The sequence below is a fragment of the Thermobia domestica genome, chromosome 9, assembly GCF_964235325.1.
Source record: "Thermobia domestica chromosome 9, izTheDome1.hap1.1, whole genome shotgun sequence".
Classification (NCBI taxonomy): Eukaryota; Metazoa; Arthropoda; class Insecta; order Zygentoma; family Lepismatidae; genus Thermobia; species Thermobia domestica.
The window spans coordinates 157,000,320-157,019,458 of NC_137462.1; the positions used below are offsets into that span (position 1 = coordinate 157,000,320).

General features: G+C 34.2%; 1 protein-coding gene across 1 annotated transcript in view; it reads right to left on the bottom strand.

Annotated features, from left to right (window-relative positions):
• Window positions 1–11,512: 11,512 nt before the first annotated feature.
• The window catches only part of LOC145695127 (uncharacterized), a 67,760-nt gene continuing 60,133 nt past the window's right edge, over window positions 11,513–19,139 (bottom strand). The window contains exon 4 of the mRNA XM_081772051.1: window positions 11,513–14,604. Within this exon, the coding sequence (XP_081628177.1) occupies window positions 13,607–14,604 (998 nt within the window). The 3' untranslated portion in view covers window positions 11,513–13,606. The remainder of the gene's footprint in view (window positions 14,605–19,139) is intronic.

Below are 19,139 nucleotides of genomic sequence, written 5' to 3' on the forward strand. Positions count from 1 at the left end.
TGGTTTCGTACCAGTAAAAGACATCATTGGTCTAGCTAGAACTGACAGAAGTAATAATTAAACAGCCAAAAGAAATGAACTTCTATCGAAGATATGAAGAGCCAAAGATATGGCAATAGTTCCAATATGAAAAGCAAAAATAAATTCCCAAGCCTTCTATGTTCCTTTACTAAACTTTGTCGTTAACGATGCAGCCACATCATCTCAGTCCACCGTTTTATTTTTTTTATATAGTTAAAAAAAGTTTATGACTTCTTTTCTGCGTCAGTTCAACGTTGGGCTATACTAAAGGAACATATTAGCAGCCACTTTAAAACCATTCAGCACCACAAGATGAGAGATTTGAGTTGATGCTCTGACTGCACTTAGATATCAAATAGAGGTTTATGATACCTTACTTCAAATAAGTAACGACAACAGAGTAAATAGAATAATCGCCCATGATGCTCTGTGTATAGCAAAACCAGCTGCGTGGCTTTACTTTCTTTACTCACTCGTTATGTGGTACGACTTTTCACTCCACATAAACATAGTAAACAAAAGTATCCAAAGCATTGATTCTCGTGTGTTTGATGCAGTAGGGTTTCTTTAAAACAAATCTGAGAACTTTCAGAGGAGCAGAAATGATGCAAAGTTTCAATCTTACTTAGTTGATGCGATGGAGTTGTCATCAGCATTAGATATAGATGACCCACGGATAAGTAGTGCAGTGCAAACTCGAAGTCGAAAGAAGAGACAGTTTCAATAGAAGGCAGAAGATGAAGCTATTGAAGATCCACAAACAAGATACAAGATCGATTTTTATTACAAACTTCTAGACGTGATTGTGTTAGGTTTAAGAGAAAGGTTTGAGCAACTTAAACATCACAGCGAGTATTTCGATTTTCTTTACGATATAAGTAATCTGACCGATATGCCACCTGAACTTCTGTCTGAAAAGTGTCTGCATTTTAATACGCGAAGAATCGAAAGACATTAAGACCAGTGATTTGAAAGACGAACTGAAACTATTAACCGCTATAATTAAGCCTAAAAGTTCACCAAAAGAGACTAACATTAATTAAGGAATATGACTTGGCTCCCTATGTCAGTGTTGCAGTTATGATTTTGTTTACCTTACCAGTAACCGTGGCAAGTAGAGAAAGAAATTTTTCGAAACTTACTCTAAGCTTATTAAAAACTATCTACGTTCTTCCATATCTCAAACACGTTTAAGTGGTCTAGTGATGATATCAATGGAACATTAATTGGCTGAAACATTGGACTACGCGAATGTGATAAAGGAATTTGCTCATATCAAAGCAAGAAAAGTTTTTTCAATTAAAGTATGTTAAATTCGTGTATTTCTATTGCGTTTTAGTACATTATAAGTCTTAAGCTAATTACTTACTTTTGCCGTAATATTTGATTCACTATATTATCTTTCTGCTCCATACTCTATTGGAAACACCTTTTGATATAAAATAAGCTTAAAAATTAAAATTCTTAGTCGGACTAAAAAAAAAAAAAAAAAAAAAAACTGTATGTCCTGCTGTATATTACGTACAGCGAAATCGAGCATACTGAACGTTGTCATGTATGAAGTCATTTAAATATTACGTAAACATTCGAGAGAGGTAGTTCAATTTTTTGTTTACTTTTCCTTTTCATACATGTTTTTAAATATGGTATCTTACTTTTTTCTTAATATCTGAACGTCTTCTGTCAAAATAAGGTTTGTGGATTAAAGGGGCGGCATTTGAAAGTACCGCCCAGGGCGGCAAAACTGCTAGCGCCGGCCCTGCTTAGCGGCTCCACTTTCACTACAGAGGATTGCAGGCATTGCGCGGTAAATTGAGCTCTGACCTTGACCTTCACTGAACCCAAAATATGACAAGAAGGGGTGGTAAAGTTTTACCTGTCGCTAAACAATATTCCCATCTTCACTTTATGCTAAAAATCAATTAAGTTAGATTTTAGTTACAGGAAATGGAGTTTCTGTTCTCTCGATGACAGGCAAAGTTCTAGGAGGCAATGGTACCATTCGGGAGGCAAGCGTCAGGTTGTGAACCAGAGTTTAGAAAATGTTTCTGAGTTAGGTCAAGTTTAATACTAAATTTTGAGAAAGATTTCGGCTCGAGCTAAATTTTTTTAAAATTTATCGGGCCAGGGTCGGGCAAAAATCTTTTAAAATTTGTCGGGCTTGGGCCAAGAATTTTAAAAAACTTATCGGGCCGGGCCGGGCTCGGGCCGAAAATCTCCAAAACTGTTCGGGCCCGGGCTGGGCCGAGCCTAGGTACATTCGGGCTGGATTGGGCTCGGGCCGATATCTACTGTCTGGTGCCATGTGTCAGAGCAAAAATAGTAAGAGATAGCGACAAATGTTTTATATAGTATACTGTATATACAGGGTGATCCAAAAATCTGGATACAACCTTACATACTGGAAATAACTAAGGTATTGGGATGGAACCTGAGCCATGGCTATGTTACAGACCCATCAGAGTCTTGTGGGTTTGAATAAAATCCTGTCGCTGAGTCGATCTCTACTATGCCCTATCTTCCATGGGTGATGATACGTTCAGTGTTCTGAAGTTGGATTCCAGGCTAAATAAATTTAAGCTGAAAACAAGTTCGGACCTCACTCGTTTTTACTTCTCCAGGAGATAAGATAGCATGGGCGCAAATGTATTAAATAGAAATAGATGTCATCCTGCTATTCATGATGCAGTTCTTAAAGCCCCCGTGAGATGGCGACAACCCGTCTTTAGTCGCCAATAAAAGTACGTTTTGGATAAAGATATAGAACGCAAGTGATGTTTCTGAAGATTCAAGCACTGAAGACAAAAGACTTCACTTACAAATTAGATTTGTGAGAGGTTCATAGTTCGTGGTTCTACATGACACGACCTACCACCCACCATGACTCACTCTCGCCCATCGACCCACTACGTTCCATGACTCACTCTGCTCAGTGCATTGTAGCTAGCAACTTCCGAACACTGGTGAATTTTTCTACTTTTTACTTTCAAGAAATCCATTTTCCTTCCTTTTTAATTTGTTTCTATTTACTTACTTTCTATTTACTTACTTTCTATTTACTTACTGAGATATCATAGTATATGAGTATATCTAAGTAAAAAAAAAAAACTTCAGCCATTTTTGGATATTGATATTTGTAATTATAACTATAGCAATAAGACTTACTATTTGGCTTTCGTCACAGTCGAATTATAAACTGTTTTTCTTTCTTTCTTTTTTTTCATTGTCTTGGCCTACTTTACCTTGATTTGAGATTAAAATTCATCCTATTTTCCACTGAAAAGTATCTGTAATTCAACAAGAAGATAATTATATATGACAATTAAATTGAAATTCATAATAATATGTCCCATGGCAAACACTTTACCATTTTATATCGTAAAAGTAAGATGTACCAGTATTGTAACAGTGTGTCGCTTGAGCGATTGACCGTAGAAATTCAAACTCTCATTAGTGATAATTTCACATCCTTGTTTTATTATAAGTGTAAGTGGAGAGGACAATGTGAATCATAGGTCAGAGTTGATGACGATGGATTTTTGTTGGTTGTGGCTCACAGTGGGTGGTGGGTCAGTGGATCATTGGTTAAGCTTCCATTGATTCATGTCATCTCTAGTTCTCTGAAAAGTGTCGTATACCAGTATCTACAAAACACCCACCCACCCCCGAAATGATTTCGCAGATGCTTTTGGAAAGTAGATACAGAAACTCCGTTGGTATGTGGGGGTGGATGGAAATTACGTTGAAAAGTTCCGGAAAGGTTTCATAAATAAAGCATACTTGGAGTTATATGTAAACGGCACGTAATTTTTGGTATGCACCTCGAATATATCGCACAAATGAGAACAAATTTAGAAGAATGAATTCATGATTTTTCATTTTCATATTCGAGAAGAGGCAGTGCTCTTTTCCACAGAAACATACATTTTCGAGACGAGATATCACTTTTATGACAAGACACCCTTAACGCTTGTCTCTTGATGCCTACTGATGTTATGTTGGGTACCAATATTGGTTTCAATTTGCATATATATTCGTTTCAATGTATTGGTGTGAGTATGTGTGAGTACGAAGAAAATCCATATCATGAATTGAATCAGGCTATAACTCAAGATGCATATACAATTTTCAAACTATTCTCAAAATTACATTACTTGATACATGTTCTATTTTTATTTAACATACGCATCATCTATTGCCTTCCTGAAGTTTATTTTCTGAGGTTCCTTCTCCTTTTTCCATGCAATTTGCCTAGCAATATTCAAAGAGGAAAAAAAATTACCCTCGCAGCGCCGCAGCCACAATTAGTTTCCATTGTCGGCTATCGGAAAGGGTGGAGTCGGCTTCTTGTTTGCCTGTAACGTTATAGCTCCATAACTCAATTATTCCAAACGATGGCGGACAGCTCGTATATACGCCTGAATTAAGGCTTGCAGTTATTTCTCATAAACAAGGAAGGTGGAAAACCGGAAGTTGGTGGACGTTATAACTGCTGTGGACGTGCGCCTGCCCCCAAAATCGCGCTTCTGATATGATCATTTGGAGGACAATGCATCCAAGGTGATATGATGGTAGGAAATTATATTCTACACTTTTTCTTTCTTCAAAGTCACTTTTTTGCACACTATATCACCCCTCCTTGATTACCTTCCAGCACGTGTCCACCCCCTCTACACCCAAGCACTACGGCCATGAAAGTGGTTTATCTGATCGCTGATTAGAAGCTAACCTAACTCTCTTTTTCCTTTTTTTTTTTTTTTTTTTTGCATGCTTTTAACATCGCGGGTAATGTGTGGAACTTACTTAAGTGTTTTTGAATAGAAATATTGGTTCTTATTTATAAATGTTAGTACATGATTGGAATTAAGGAATAAAGCGATCTTGGTATTTTAGCATTCACTATTAATTAAAAATATGAAACGCATTCTATGTACTTAAAAAGATGAAGTCAATATTGTTTGTCACGTAATCACGGAAAAACGGATGAACTGTTTCAAATGAGTGTTTGAACATATTTAGCACTACAGTCGAGGAGAGTATTATCATGTCATTTGTATTAAAATGTGTGTTTTTAAAGGAAGCATATTGTATGCCAAAAGTAGTTTTTCACCAACTGCTCAAAATAGTAAAATAAAGCTCAGCTAATAAATTCCTCATTAGGAATAAGTAGGTACATGTTTCAGCGTTTTAGAAATTTCCATTTCTAAAGGAAGAAATGGAGCAATTTCGAAAATATTTTCAGTTTAGTATTCATAAAATGCCTGAAGTGAGTAAAGACAGTTGAACAGTTTCACAGAGGGGAAAAAAACATATGTGGCGTTCGTAAAACATATGTGGCGTTACACACGTAAATCCTGTAATTTTTGGACTTAAAGTGCGACTATATATAACATCCTAAAGCAAACATATATCTGAAAACGTGTGATTTTCAATATTATTCGTATAAATTCCATCTATATGTACTTTCCGTATGACTGTATATAGGTGGTAAGGATCTCATATACAAATGGACGTATATAACATACAGCTGATGTATGTAACATATGTATACATATGTAATATACGGAAGACTGTTAAATGTCAGGCATCCTGGATCCTCAAGTTGTATTATCTAACATCTAAGCGGAAAAGGCAGTACGTATGTAGCATACGGATAATGTATATTCCGTACAGATTTTTGTAGTAAACATATGGATTTCGTACGGAAAGTACAATATACCGCTGACCTTATAACGGATCTTTCTCAGTGTTGAAATGAATGTTCAAACATAGTATGTTAGTCGAGCTATGCTTTTATTATTTCACTTTATTTGAAACACGTATCCTATAAAGAGGGAAAAGGGATCAAATGCAGCTTTCAAATATATTCCAAAAACACGTTTTCCCGTGCAAACAACGGACATTTCAGTTAGCTCACTTTGAAAATGATATCTTTTGAACTCAATCTCAATTTACTTGGTTTCAATAGAAAATTTAATTTTGCTTTGACTAATAGAATAATTGAAACTGTTATTGCGGAAATACTGAATAACATTTTTTAAAGGTAAGTTATGAAGAAATTTGAGTTGTTACGGGCTCATGCGTGTGCATATACAGAAACCAAAAATCACTATTTTAGCGTAATCTCGCTCAATCTCATTTGCATAATATAATTTCACATCACGCTTACTCGACCTCACACTCGCATCATTAGTCCGACACAGGCCCGGATTAAGGGGGCTTGGGGGGCTGTAGACCCGGTCCTCTACTCTGATTAAAATTTCAACTGGCTATCTAAAAAGAATCATCAAGATACAATCATCATCATAAAATAAAATATGAAAAAAATAGGAAACATATTCTTTTAACTTTCCTATTGTACCTTCACAGAAATGTACTAGGTAAAGTCAGCAGGGGTCACATACTTTTTCCTGACCCGGGTATCCAGCTGGATTAATCCAGCTCTGGTCCGACATCACCCTCACTCGGCCTCATATCAATTCTCAAATATCACTCAGTTGACCTCATGCTCACATTGTCAGTTAAAATCGATTGAACGCGAGTTCCGAACTCATGAATTTGGATACCTTTGACAGAGCAGCACATTCCGCAGATATATACGCATATTGGACTTCCTTTACCGTTTTCTTCTTTCCGTCAATCAAGTGTAGCAGACCCTTTTCGGTGTTGTCATGTTCAATGTGAAGAAACGTCCACCATATGAACAAACAGGAGAGTATCCATGATTTTATATCTTAATAAACCGAAATATCTTTGTTTATTTTTTTTTCCAGAGAAATAACGAAACAAATCCCACTAATCCACTCTCGAAATCAGAAGAACTTGAAGTCTTCTCAGCAATCGTGCCCCATTCCTCGTTTTAAAAAATCTACGATCATTGGCTTTATTTCACACCAGAAATCTTGTAGCATAAAGAAACAAAATTTAGGATTTGTCTACTATAAATACGTACGCTTAGTGGTGGCTTAAATTGGGAACAGCGGTGACCCCCCCTTCCTCCGACGCCACGACGGTAGCTGACGCAAATGATCAATTGCTCGTTAAACAACGGAGCATCTTGATTGGTGGTTGGTGGTGCAATAACTGTGTTTGTCTCAGGACTTATTTGTGTGCTTGATTGTACTTGAAGAAAGACTATCCAGTTTCCACAACTTCAATAACTATGATCATGCATAGACTACAGCAATAGAACAAGAAATTGTCCGTTTTACATAGCGAGTCATCCATGGCAGCTCCGAGCAATCCTGATTCCCTGTCCCATCCTATTGGCTTCACGTGTCCATTCACTAATTTGCTGATCGAGTTCTTGGATGTCAGTCAAGCTTGTGTTGTGTTGTTCTCTTGTACTGTCTGCATACAGCAGATAGATATAAATTTAATGGATAAGTTATATGTGGTCTTTAAAGTTTAATATTTATTGTCTAATTTGCTACTTGCTGTTAAAGTGTATGTGTATACATTATTTTCAATGCTATTGGAATAAGTTCGGACGACTTTTCAGAGTTTCATTTGCTTCGAACTGAGCGCGAAGATAAGTTCCAATGAGCATATACAGCAAGTTGTTCAACAAGTTAATTCACTTATGTCATATTCAAGATTTTTTGACCTGCATGCTTTTTCTTCACTTTGTTTCATACTGTACTACTACAAGGGTAAGTCAATAAGTAATTGTAATATGTTTCCATTTCTTTTCACGTTGGCTCTACTGTACTGTGTGCTCACCAGACTCTAGGTCACCGTTGGCTGTGTCTGTATTTAGAATATTATACAGGGCTGAGATTTTGAGATACAGGGCTGCCAACTTGGAATCCAATATTGACTCCAGAAACGAGTGTAAAAAATGACAGCAATGACTCTCTGACTAACTTTGTCACAGATTCCATGCTCATGTGAAAGCGTTGGATTCCGGTTTGAAATCTCCTTTGCCGTCTGCCTGTAATGCAGACTAGCGCCTGAACCTAGGTAGTTGCAAATAAACTGATTTCGAAGTGTGGGCAATATCCTCGTGCGATAGTGAAGACAACAAGTTGAATCAATTTGCTTAGCTTTCTTCCAAATGTAGACGTTATTGCCTTAATGAAAGCAAAGGAAGGAACTTGATTTCCGATTTAGCCGCAATGATTCGGATATATCGGTCGTTTCAGTTTGGTACTTGGCTCTGTGTAAAGAATGCACTTTACTTTTATTATGTACTGCAGTACGTTGTAATCGGTTCCGCCCTAACGTAAAATCCACCAGTACATAAACTGATCTAAGATTTCTGTATTGTTTCACCCACAGCTTCCGTCCCTTCATATTTTATCTCTCTCTGGAGATTCCTTTACCAAAGTCCATTTTTTGATATTTGGCCTGGTATGTTTCCAAGTGGCAACACTGTATTCTCTGCTTCATATTTTGCATACACTCATTAGCGAATACTTAGATGCCTAATAATATAATAGTGCAATGTGCAAACTAAACTCGATATACCAGGATGACAGCAGTGACAACCTGATGAGATCACTTGTTCTTCCCTAATTCCCAGTTTATTGCTACACTTTACTTCTGACAACTAACTTTTCTGATAATGTTTCGCTTCTGATTTATAGTGAATTATTCCATGCATTCCCATTGAATTGCATTATTTTTTTTTTTGAGTCCAAGTTGGATACACTGTATTTCGCAAACAAAGGTGAATTCGAGAAACTGCAAGAGGAACTTGTTTTCTTGTTTTGATCTTAGGAATCACTTCCCGAATTTGTCCACATCTTTGTGTTTAGTTCCAATTGTCAGGAGTCGATTTTGGATTCCAATTTGGCAACTCTGTATTTCAAAACCGAAGTTGAATTCGAGAAATTGCAAGAGGACTTTTTCTCTTGTTTCGATTCGAGGAATAACCTCCTGAAGTTTGTAACGACCTTTTCTTTGCACCCTGTATGAGATATGGTTGACTCATAGGTAAATAAATAGATATAATTCTCATGTAACATGTAGCGACCTACACAGCACTCAAATACAAGGAGGCGTGTGACGAAATTATGAAGCACATCGAATATCTTGGTAAAGAATTGTGCAAAATAGATGGTTATCAAAAAGTATTGGAAAGACCTTTATCCAGCAATAGATCAACAATTGTTAATGGTCTGTATGTGTGTCAAATAGGTATAAATAACTTTTATCATTTCTCTCATATGATACCAGTTCTCATTCTTGATATCTGAGCATTTGAGATTAAGGAATAAACGTCTATACTTTGTTCTGAGAGATTGTACATTTAACCCTATAGCTGTAAGAATTTCTAAGGAGAAATACACTTAAAATAAAATTTACGCTTCCCCCACAGTCCCTCCTTCGGGTATATACAAAACAATGTTCTTCAAATAGGTCAATTGATTTTTGTCTGTGAAAAATTTCTGTTCTACAAGCTCTCCCTTCCGCTTAAATTTGCTATACACCATTTGCTATGCTAATAGAAATACAAAAGATAGGGTCTATAGGAATCATATCTGCATAGTTTATTTTCAATTCCCGAAAATAGGTTCTGCTACGTGAAGTTGGCACTGGCCAATTAGTTTGTTTTTTTTTTTTAACTTTAATTGTTTATAAATCGTGAACAAACAAATTTTTATGAGAACATTCGTGAACAAACGATGAACAAACGATCTGCAATGTTTATTTACGATTTCAGAAAATGGGTTCTGCCATTTCAACGCACATAATTTGTTTGGTTTCTTTCTTTCACTTTTGGCTAAGTCATGTGTGTGCGTGTGTTTATGTCTGGGTGTGACAAACGGTTCTGCGAACTCGAAATATTTTAACAACCGGTGCGAACCGGGTGAATAGCACCACTGCTTATAAACACTTATGTAGAGAAAATGATTCATCTTATGATGATTCAAATACTAAAGAAATGTGTAATTTTGCTCAGATTTGATATGAAAATGTAGAACATCATTATAGTTTTGCTTGTTTTCAGTAATTAGTAAGTATTTAATGAAGTTCGATGTAATATTCTCATAAATTACATACAAATTGAGTAATTGAGGTTTATTCGAAAACATTTTTAAAGTGACCATTGAGAGAATACAGGCCCATTCGTGATTTTAGAAATACCTTTCAGGTGTACAACGATGTTATCAATCACCCTATCATCTGTAAGTGGTGTTTGCTCATCCCACTTAAGACATCTTTACATATGTTCTTATCTTATTTATATTTTCTGCTTTTTCATTATGGTAAGATTAACATTTTTGTTAAAGAAAGAAGGAATTATTTTCAACGACCGGTGGAAATACTGCACACGAATAGAGTTGAAAATCTGAATCAACCTGAATATCAACTATAAATGGATTTTAACACTATAAAATAATCTCTACTTATCTCAAAATGTTGTGATCCTTAACGCACGGTCGTATCAAGTGACCGGAGATCTAGAAATGATCAGGATAGGGATTTGATGATTTAGGACCACCGGTTGCTTTTACTCTCTCGGGTTGATCGAAGCTTAATAACCACGAGTTCTGCCTCCCGACTATTATTACAAGTGTAAACCATTTAGTTAGTGGAAAGGAGGGCGTGGATCATGGATCAAAGTTGATGATGAGTTTTAGTGGGTGGTAGGTCAGAATGAGTCATGGTAGGTGATGGATTAGTGGGTCACGGTGGGTTTTGGATCAGTGGGCCCCTATCTCTGACCGGTTCCCTAAATTTTACGCACACGAAACGTTTTTCAAGGCATCATTATTAAAGAATGTAGAGCATTAACTGGATTCCAATGAGAACACGTTTAAAATGGTAGGGCTATAGTAAAGCGATATTAGAAATAATTAAAAATAGAAAAATCAACTGCTTAAAAGATTGAAATGTTATGCTGACAGACATGATAGAAGAAATGATAGAAGTAAAACTAGGGATTTTGTGACATGTTGTGGAGACGAGACAGCCTGAATTCTTCCCTATCAACACATTATTTTGCTGTCCCATAAATTCTTATACATATATTATTTCATACGCTTTTTAGACCAGTAGTTCTCAATCGATGTGTCGCAACATATTAGTGTGTCAGGCAGTCCCCTACGGTATGTCGCGAAATTTTAGAATTTAAAAATCATGAAGAATTTAATACTACTTAGTTAAAATCTAGACAGCCGGTACTATTCAACATCTCCAGCAGTAGCAATAATGCTCAGTGATGTATACATCATTATAAAGATTAATGTTTCACTATTACAATAGATAATAATAATAATAATAATAATAATAATAATAATAATAATAATAATAATAATAATAATAATAATAATAATAATAATAATAATAACAAACAATGTGTCGCGATGCCCTGGACACATAAAGTAAAGTGTAAAATGTGTCATTAGTCAAAAAAGGTTGAGAACCACTGTTTTAGACTAGAAGAAAGTATTAAAAATAATCTTCCTTTCTGGTTGACTTCAAAGTACATAATATAAGTCTATAGGTAGTAATTAATAAAAATACAAAAATAAACATTTAATCTATTCTTTATTTTTAATTTTTTAAATGATATTTTATATAATCAGAATTGTATATTTTATTCTTTTATAACACAATAAATTATTAATTTACATGAGCAAAGTTTAAAAGACATTGTTTCTTATATTTCATTTATTTTTTAATTTCTCTGCCTTTTTCACATTGCAATATATCTTATGTACATAATAATTCTTTCTCATTCGCACTTTCTCTTACATAAACTCATACACGTATCCACCAAACATTCAAAATATACATACACAAGTAAACTTACATACTCACTCAACAAAATAACACATCCACAAACACGTTATAAATGTAAATAAAATCTTCCCTCATTTATTTTTCTGCTTCAATTTGTCATATGAACACACACAAACAGAAAAATAAACCTCTAACTATTGACAATATAAATCTACAACCTGCTATCCCATCATCATTCAATTACCTTCCGATTTACACCTTTTACAATTCATGATCTTTCCAACGACCATATCCAACTAAACTATTATTATTATATAAATGCATTAATTAGAATGAAAACACAGGAAGAAAATTAAGATTTTCCTTTTATAAAAAAAAATATATTACTTTTCTTCTACATATATGTGTATTTGTAATTTCTTTCTAGGCAGTAATTCAAGAAATATTACAGAAGAAACTTTAAATAGATGAAGCAGTGGTTTTGAAAAAGAGTGTCATGTACTTAAATACAGTAGAATATCAATGAAGATCATTATGTAGTACTAAATCCACAATTTTTCATAGAAACGATATTATAATTAGTTTATCAGTGTAACAACAGTAAGCCAGTGAATTTTGTATATCTTGGAAATGGTAGCATTCAAACACTCTTAATGGTTTCTCATAGTTTATGTAAAACTACAAATTTCATAAACTTATACCATTTTCAAAAGCATTAATTCGAAAGCATTTTTTCGCAATGACTTTTTTTTGTAAATTTTAGATAATTGATATCCAAACAAATCTTTGACAATCTGATTTGAGAGACTGTTCTGTAATTAAGATAACATCTTATTCTTCTTTAGGACTTTACATACTATGTTTAATATTGGGAATATTGATAATTTGCAAAACAAGCCACTTTTGGTCATACGTTGTAACTGGATAATTAAACATATCAGATTAATTAACTTTTGATAGATAAAAGACACTTAGCTAGTAAAAGTTTCAACATCAAATAAAGTCTCTTCTATATATTTGAAAATAATATAGAAGTCATTATTTTAGTGGAATCATGGTTAATTTGTAGGTCAGTTACAAAAACAAAAGTTATGCATAAATCACTGAGTGATAAAATGAAATAAATATTTGTAAATTCTTATGTAAAACACAAGTTTATCAACAGCCAGTGTTAAGAAAAAAGTCAATATATTGCATTAATATGTGAATTAGTACTAAATAGTCACGATAAATAAAATTACAGCATATTGACTTTGGCTAAATTCATAAAGAAAGAAAGGGTGAAGAGAGCACCATGCCATCAAAACTAAGCATTTCCTTACTTTAGTAAGCAGAGATTTTCAATCTTTTTTTCCTTTTTGTACTCCTACTCAAAAGAATTAGAATTTTGCGACGCCTTTGTTACAATTTTCACAGATTGAGAATCCCTGCTTTGTATCATTCATATACTAGACCCCATATCAATTCACTCATTCGATTCGTACTTATACACACGCACACAGACATACACACATATATATACATACACTCTTAATTGCATCCATCATACATATTTTTAAACTCAGGAGACAAAAAAAAAGTTGGTGCTTTACATTTGTTCTCTCTGTACACCTCCATCACAGTCTAATTAATATTTTACACATATATTACCCTTTGTTCTTTGTCCTAAGTGTTAGGTACTTTCATAAAATAGGTGGAGAATAAAACATAGAGTGAACACAAACATTTACCTCAAAATTTACCGTAAATTTACCTCAAAAGGCACTTCCGAGTTTTCTCATAACTTTACACACCGTTCTGTCGAACCATAACTTAAGTTTGTACTCCACCGACTTTGAACATTGGAAAATTTCCTCTCTTTTTCTCTAACTTGGTGTACTTACGTAAGTATTTACCACCATCTTTGATGCATAAGAGGATGTGAATATGTAGGCATTACATTCATGTTAACGTTCATAGGATTGCTCGACATGCATGAAGTTGCCATGCTCATGCATGTACCCATTGACGACATTCCGGATAACTGCATTGCACTAAAGTCCATATTAACGTTTAGCCCGTTTAACGGTGCTAGAGGATTCGGAGGTTGGACACCTAACGAGACACTGGATGAACTTTCTGATGATTTACAATTGGGTGTTGTGTGAGGTTGACATGGTTTACCGTCACGTACTAGAACTGGAACGGCAACTCGTCTCGGAGATGGTAGAGTGTTAACGTCCTGCAAACCTTTCTCCTGTTGTGCCCGTTTCGTTTTGTATCGATGGTTTTGGAACCAGATCTTTACCTGCGTTGGCGTTAGACGAATGATACTAGCAAGATGTTCCCGTTCCGGAGCGGAGAGATAACGTTGCTGGCGAAACCTCCTCTCCAACTCGTATGTTTGTGCCTTTGAGAAAAGTACGCGTCGTTTCCTTTTCTTCTGCGGTTGTTGTTGACCATCGGCTGTATCGGAACTTGCTCCACCGTTGTCGAGCGAAACGGATTTAACATCATCCTCGTCGTGAACCAAATCATCTGATTCGTCCAATTTATGTTTGTCCTCAGCCGCAGATAACGCCGTAGAATCTGCAGCTGCTGTAGATGTGATTCCAATGCTGCGTGGGCTTCCGACGCCCGACGATGAGCATGGAGATCGTGAAGAAGGGGGTGGTGATGGCCCGACCAAAGGTGGAGAAGTTGCTGCTGAACTCCCGTCGAAGGTCAAAGACATTGGCAGGTCAACAACCCCTCCTTCTGTAGACTCTCTCTCCCTGGCATCAGTTAACCTCGGATGTTGGTGACTCTGGTTGCGGGAGGTAATTACGCTGGCAGTGGGGGAAGTGCTGTCGGGGCTTAATTGTTGTGGAGCAACTGCGTCCCCCGATGTTAGTCCCAGTGGAACCAGACCTGCAAATAGACAAAAAATAAACATTATTAGTTTATCATAAAAGATAACATTGAATACATAAGAGAGTTTAAACAGCCTGGACGAAAAGTCACTTAGCACAAATACATTTGAAATTAATTATTTACCAACTACGAAAGTATGAAATTAATATAAGTTGTATCAAAACATTTTCAATGCACAAGTTACATCTTTTAAGCAAGGAAGAACATAGTACATCAATAATAATTCAGGAGGCTGGCTCGTTAAATGAACAGCTCCAGGCAACTGGAAGCAATTTCAATTGTAGTAGTTCATATTGCTTTAGTGAATCAATACTTTACATATTGTTACATTTTACTAACTGTACGTCGTAACTTCTAAGAGCAATGTGTTGTGATTTTTTAGTAAGATTATCGCTGTGATTTGGCAAAAATTGTGAAAGAAACTGTCAAACTTCAAAAAGGAATTACTATTGTAGACGATAAAATTGAATGATAATATGTTCCCACAAGTAGTTCCACAAAAATCAAACATGAATTTCAAAAGTGTCTAAAAGTCAGGTAATTTCATACGAGGGCTATTTCTTTTTTAAGGTTCGCTAATCCACCTTAGAAAAACTTGCGAAGTGACGATACGGCGACAAGATAAATTTGTTCATAGGGTATACTGTAGTTCTCCCCTAACATGGGCAGACAGACTTTGCCATTCAATTGTTGTGGAATAGCAAGCCTCAAAACACGTCGAGTGCAATCGAGGCAAGTCAGGTTTAAGTTGATTTTTCCAGACGCTGATTTTGAAGTTTCAGGAAATTCAGCACATAGTTCAGGAATCATAATCGACCCCTTTCACGAACCACATAAACACGCATTCAGCTAGGACGTCTGACGCGAAAGATTTTCACTCTTGGCCGCCCTCGTCGTTTACATCAGTAATTAAGTTCTTCTTAAACTATCTACAGCATTCATGCACATAATCATCATTTATAAAATTCCCGGCGTAATCCTTATTTATTCGATGGTGAATTGTGGCTGCATTATGATCTTTCATCTGGAGAAATCGAATTACAAAATGCAGTTCACACTTGGCGGCCGCTTCGATTGCGTTCGATATGATTTCACGATCACTATTTCACAATGGCTGAACAGTAGAGTTTATCTATCAGTGTGGAGATATGTATCGTTCAAGAACAGCCTTGTCGTACCTCTGGTCATATTGAGTAACTTCCTTCTGATGGTTTGACGGAGATCGAAAAATTTATATCCCTTGTCCCTTTATTATATTTTACATATAATTTTATTTGACATTAGTTTCTTGACACAGAAATTAAGTTTTCTCATTTATTCGTATAAAAATATACTAATAATTATTGTAGAAATGTGCTTAATTATTTCACCCTACTTAAAAAAACAATCACAATATTTATTACATTCTTATGTTAAACTATGCAATTGATTCAACGTACTTTTAAAGTTTCTTTGAAATATTTATTGTTAACACTTAAATACGGAAAATTGCTCTTCTGATATCATCCTTTAGTGTGAACTTGTAGTCGTTGGGGCAGTCAGAAGACAGTAAATAGTTATTTTTTCTATTTTCACTATTCTTTTATTTTCGTTCATCTTTTACTCCTTCTCTATATCCTAATCCTATTCCATTCTTTATTCACATTATTATAATTATATTTCTTTTTATATAGGACCTATATTAATGTTGAAATATTAACGCATGTAGAATGAAATGACAACTTAACTGCACTAAAAATTGTACATTTGGAAGTTCAATGTGCAAATTACATAAATTAGCAAATTACATTTATGTGTTAATTTTCATTTCTTTATTGTACTATTAATTTTCATTCAATTATAGTTTTTCTTGATTTATTTTTTTAACAAGAATTTTAGGAATCATTCAAAAAATGGATCAAAAGATTGTGATCTTGGCCAATAATTAGTTTCTGGATCAGGGGCCACAAAAGTTTGGAACGGCTCCTAAATTTGGTTTCCGTATTTTTTACGGAATAAGCACACCATACTGAGTAAATTGTTAGTTTCGGTTACGCTACACTTTATGTAGTTCTCAAAATATGGGGCGTACAAAAAAATTGTTTGAGTGTATGAAATATATTGAACTTTTTGGATCAGGGCCCCCAAAATTTTTGAACGATCCCTAAATCGAGTTTTCATTTTTTTTTTTTTTGTGGAATAAGCACATCATACTGAGAAGTAAATCGTTAGTTTTGGTTTGGCTACACTGTATGTACTTCTCAAAACGTAGAGCGTACAAGAAAATATTTGGTTCTATGAAATATATTGAATTTTGTGGATAAGGATCCATACAATTTTTGAAAGGTCCCTAAATCAGGTTTTCGTATTTTTTATGGAATAAGCACATCATACTGAGTCAATTGTAGATTTTGCTTTGGCTACACTATATGTAGTTCTCAAAATATGGGACGTACAAGAAAATGTTTGATTGTATGAAATATATTGAATTTTTTGGATCAGGGGCCACATAACTTTTGGACAGTCCTTAAATCGAGTTTTCGTTTTTTTTTTTTTTTTTTACGGAATAAGCACATCATACTGAGTAAATTGTTAGTTTTGTTTTGGCTACACTATATGTAGTTCTCCAAATATGGGACGTACAAGAAAATGTTTGATTGTATGAAATATATTGACATTTGGATCAGGGGTCACAAAATCTTTGAAATGCCCCTAAATCGAGTTTTCATATTTTTATGGAATAAACATATACTGAGCAAATTGTTAGTTTTGTTTTGGCTACACTATATGTAGTTCTCAAAATATGGGGCGTACAAGAAAATGTTTGATTGTATGAAATATATTGATTTTTTTTATCAGAGGCCACAAAATTTTTGAACGGTTCTTAAATCGAGTTTTCGTACTTTTTACGGAATAAGCACATCATACTGAGTAAATTGTTAGTTTTGTTTTGACTACACTATATGTAGTTCTCGAGATATAAGGCCTACAAGAAAATTTTTGCCTGAAATATATTGGATCTTTTGATCCAAAAAAGTAAGAAAAATCCCTTTTGAAAAAATAATGAACGCATTGAAATACTTTTAAAAGTGAGTATTTCCATAAGATAATTTTGTCTTCATTTTAATATTTTAGCTAACTATTCAAATGTGAATATTGTTGGGAATTTGGGAGAAGGAATAAGTGCCATATAATGAAGGGAATTGTTAACAAGAAATAAGTGCCATATAATGAAGATGTTACTTTTGTACTGTTGTGTATGTCTATACTAGTGTTATATTTTAAGTCATCGGATAAGAAAACATGGAGAAAACATGTCCAAGTACTAAGTAGCAAAGTTTTTGACTCATCTTTAATATAAGTTTTCTACTATAAAACAATTTTATTTTAGATGTTTTATTATACATTTTGCTATTATGCTTTTTAAGAAAAACTATTTGGCGTTAAGTGTTTAAACATACCAATTCGAAATAGACAATGTCGAACTTATGTTCATGCCACCTTGGTAGCAGTTTGTACCGTAAGTATTAAAACTTTTTCTATAATTTGATACAACTTAAAAACATTGGTTGCTAATATGTATTTATATTCAGAACATAAATACATCTTTTATAGGTATTTATAGAATAGAATATAAGGAAAATAAATATATTTGGAAATTTCGTAAGGGGTTTCGTATTTAGTAATGATAGCTTAAGAGTAGAACGAATTACTTTACTTGTAAGTGATTGTGAAATGACAAATATAAGCATAATATTAGTTATGCATAAATTAACTATAAGAATAAGAAATATAAATATTCATACAAAAAAAAAAAAACTATAAGCATAATATTAAATTGACATTGGCATCACTCATAGAAGGGAATAATGTTGAATTTGTGGGTAATATCACTGCCAATATAGTTTTTGTCGATGCAAGTAAACGTTTCTCTATGACAAATGTCTGTTGTCAAGTGCTATTATTTCTTATACAGCCTATTACCGTATTTTCTAGACTTAATTTTCTTATGTTGAAGTAGCAATCATTATTGAATTTTATGTACAATCACATCTATTTATTTCGTAAGTTATACATACCTCGGTGTAATGGAATGTTATTCATGTGAAAAAGATATAAAGATTATTTTTCCATTAGCGTTACAACATTAGATTTACGACACGTGGTTTCGTAGTTGAAATGAAACGAAAAAAGGGGTCACGCAATAACATCCATTCCAACGAAAAACAGCAAAAACGTGTATCAAATGATTAGTTACTTATTTCTATTATTATTATTATTATTATTATTATTATTATTATTATTATTATTATTATTATTATTATTATTATTATTATTATTATTATTAAAATATATTAATTCATGATTATCATGATTATGGGTACATGTACAACTCTTTCTCAGAATAATCCAAATTAACATTTTAAAAATCAATCATCACTTAGCATATCACATGTTGTAAAGCGATCTATAGGACATCCATCTTAAAATCAAACGAGACTAACATATGTACAGAACATGCATATGTAGAAAAGATTTCCAAATAAATCTTG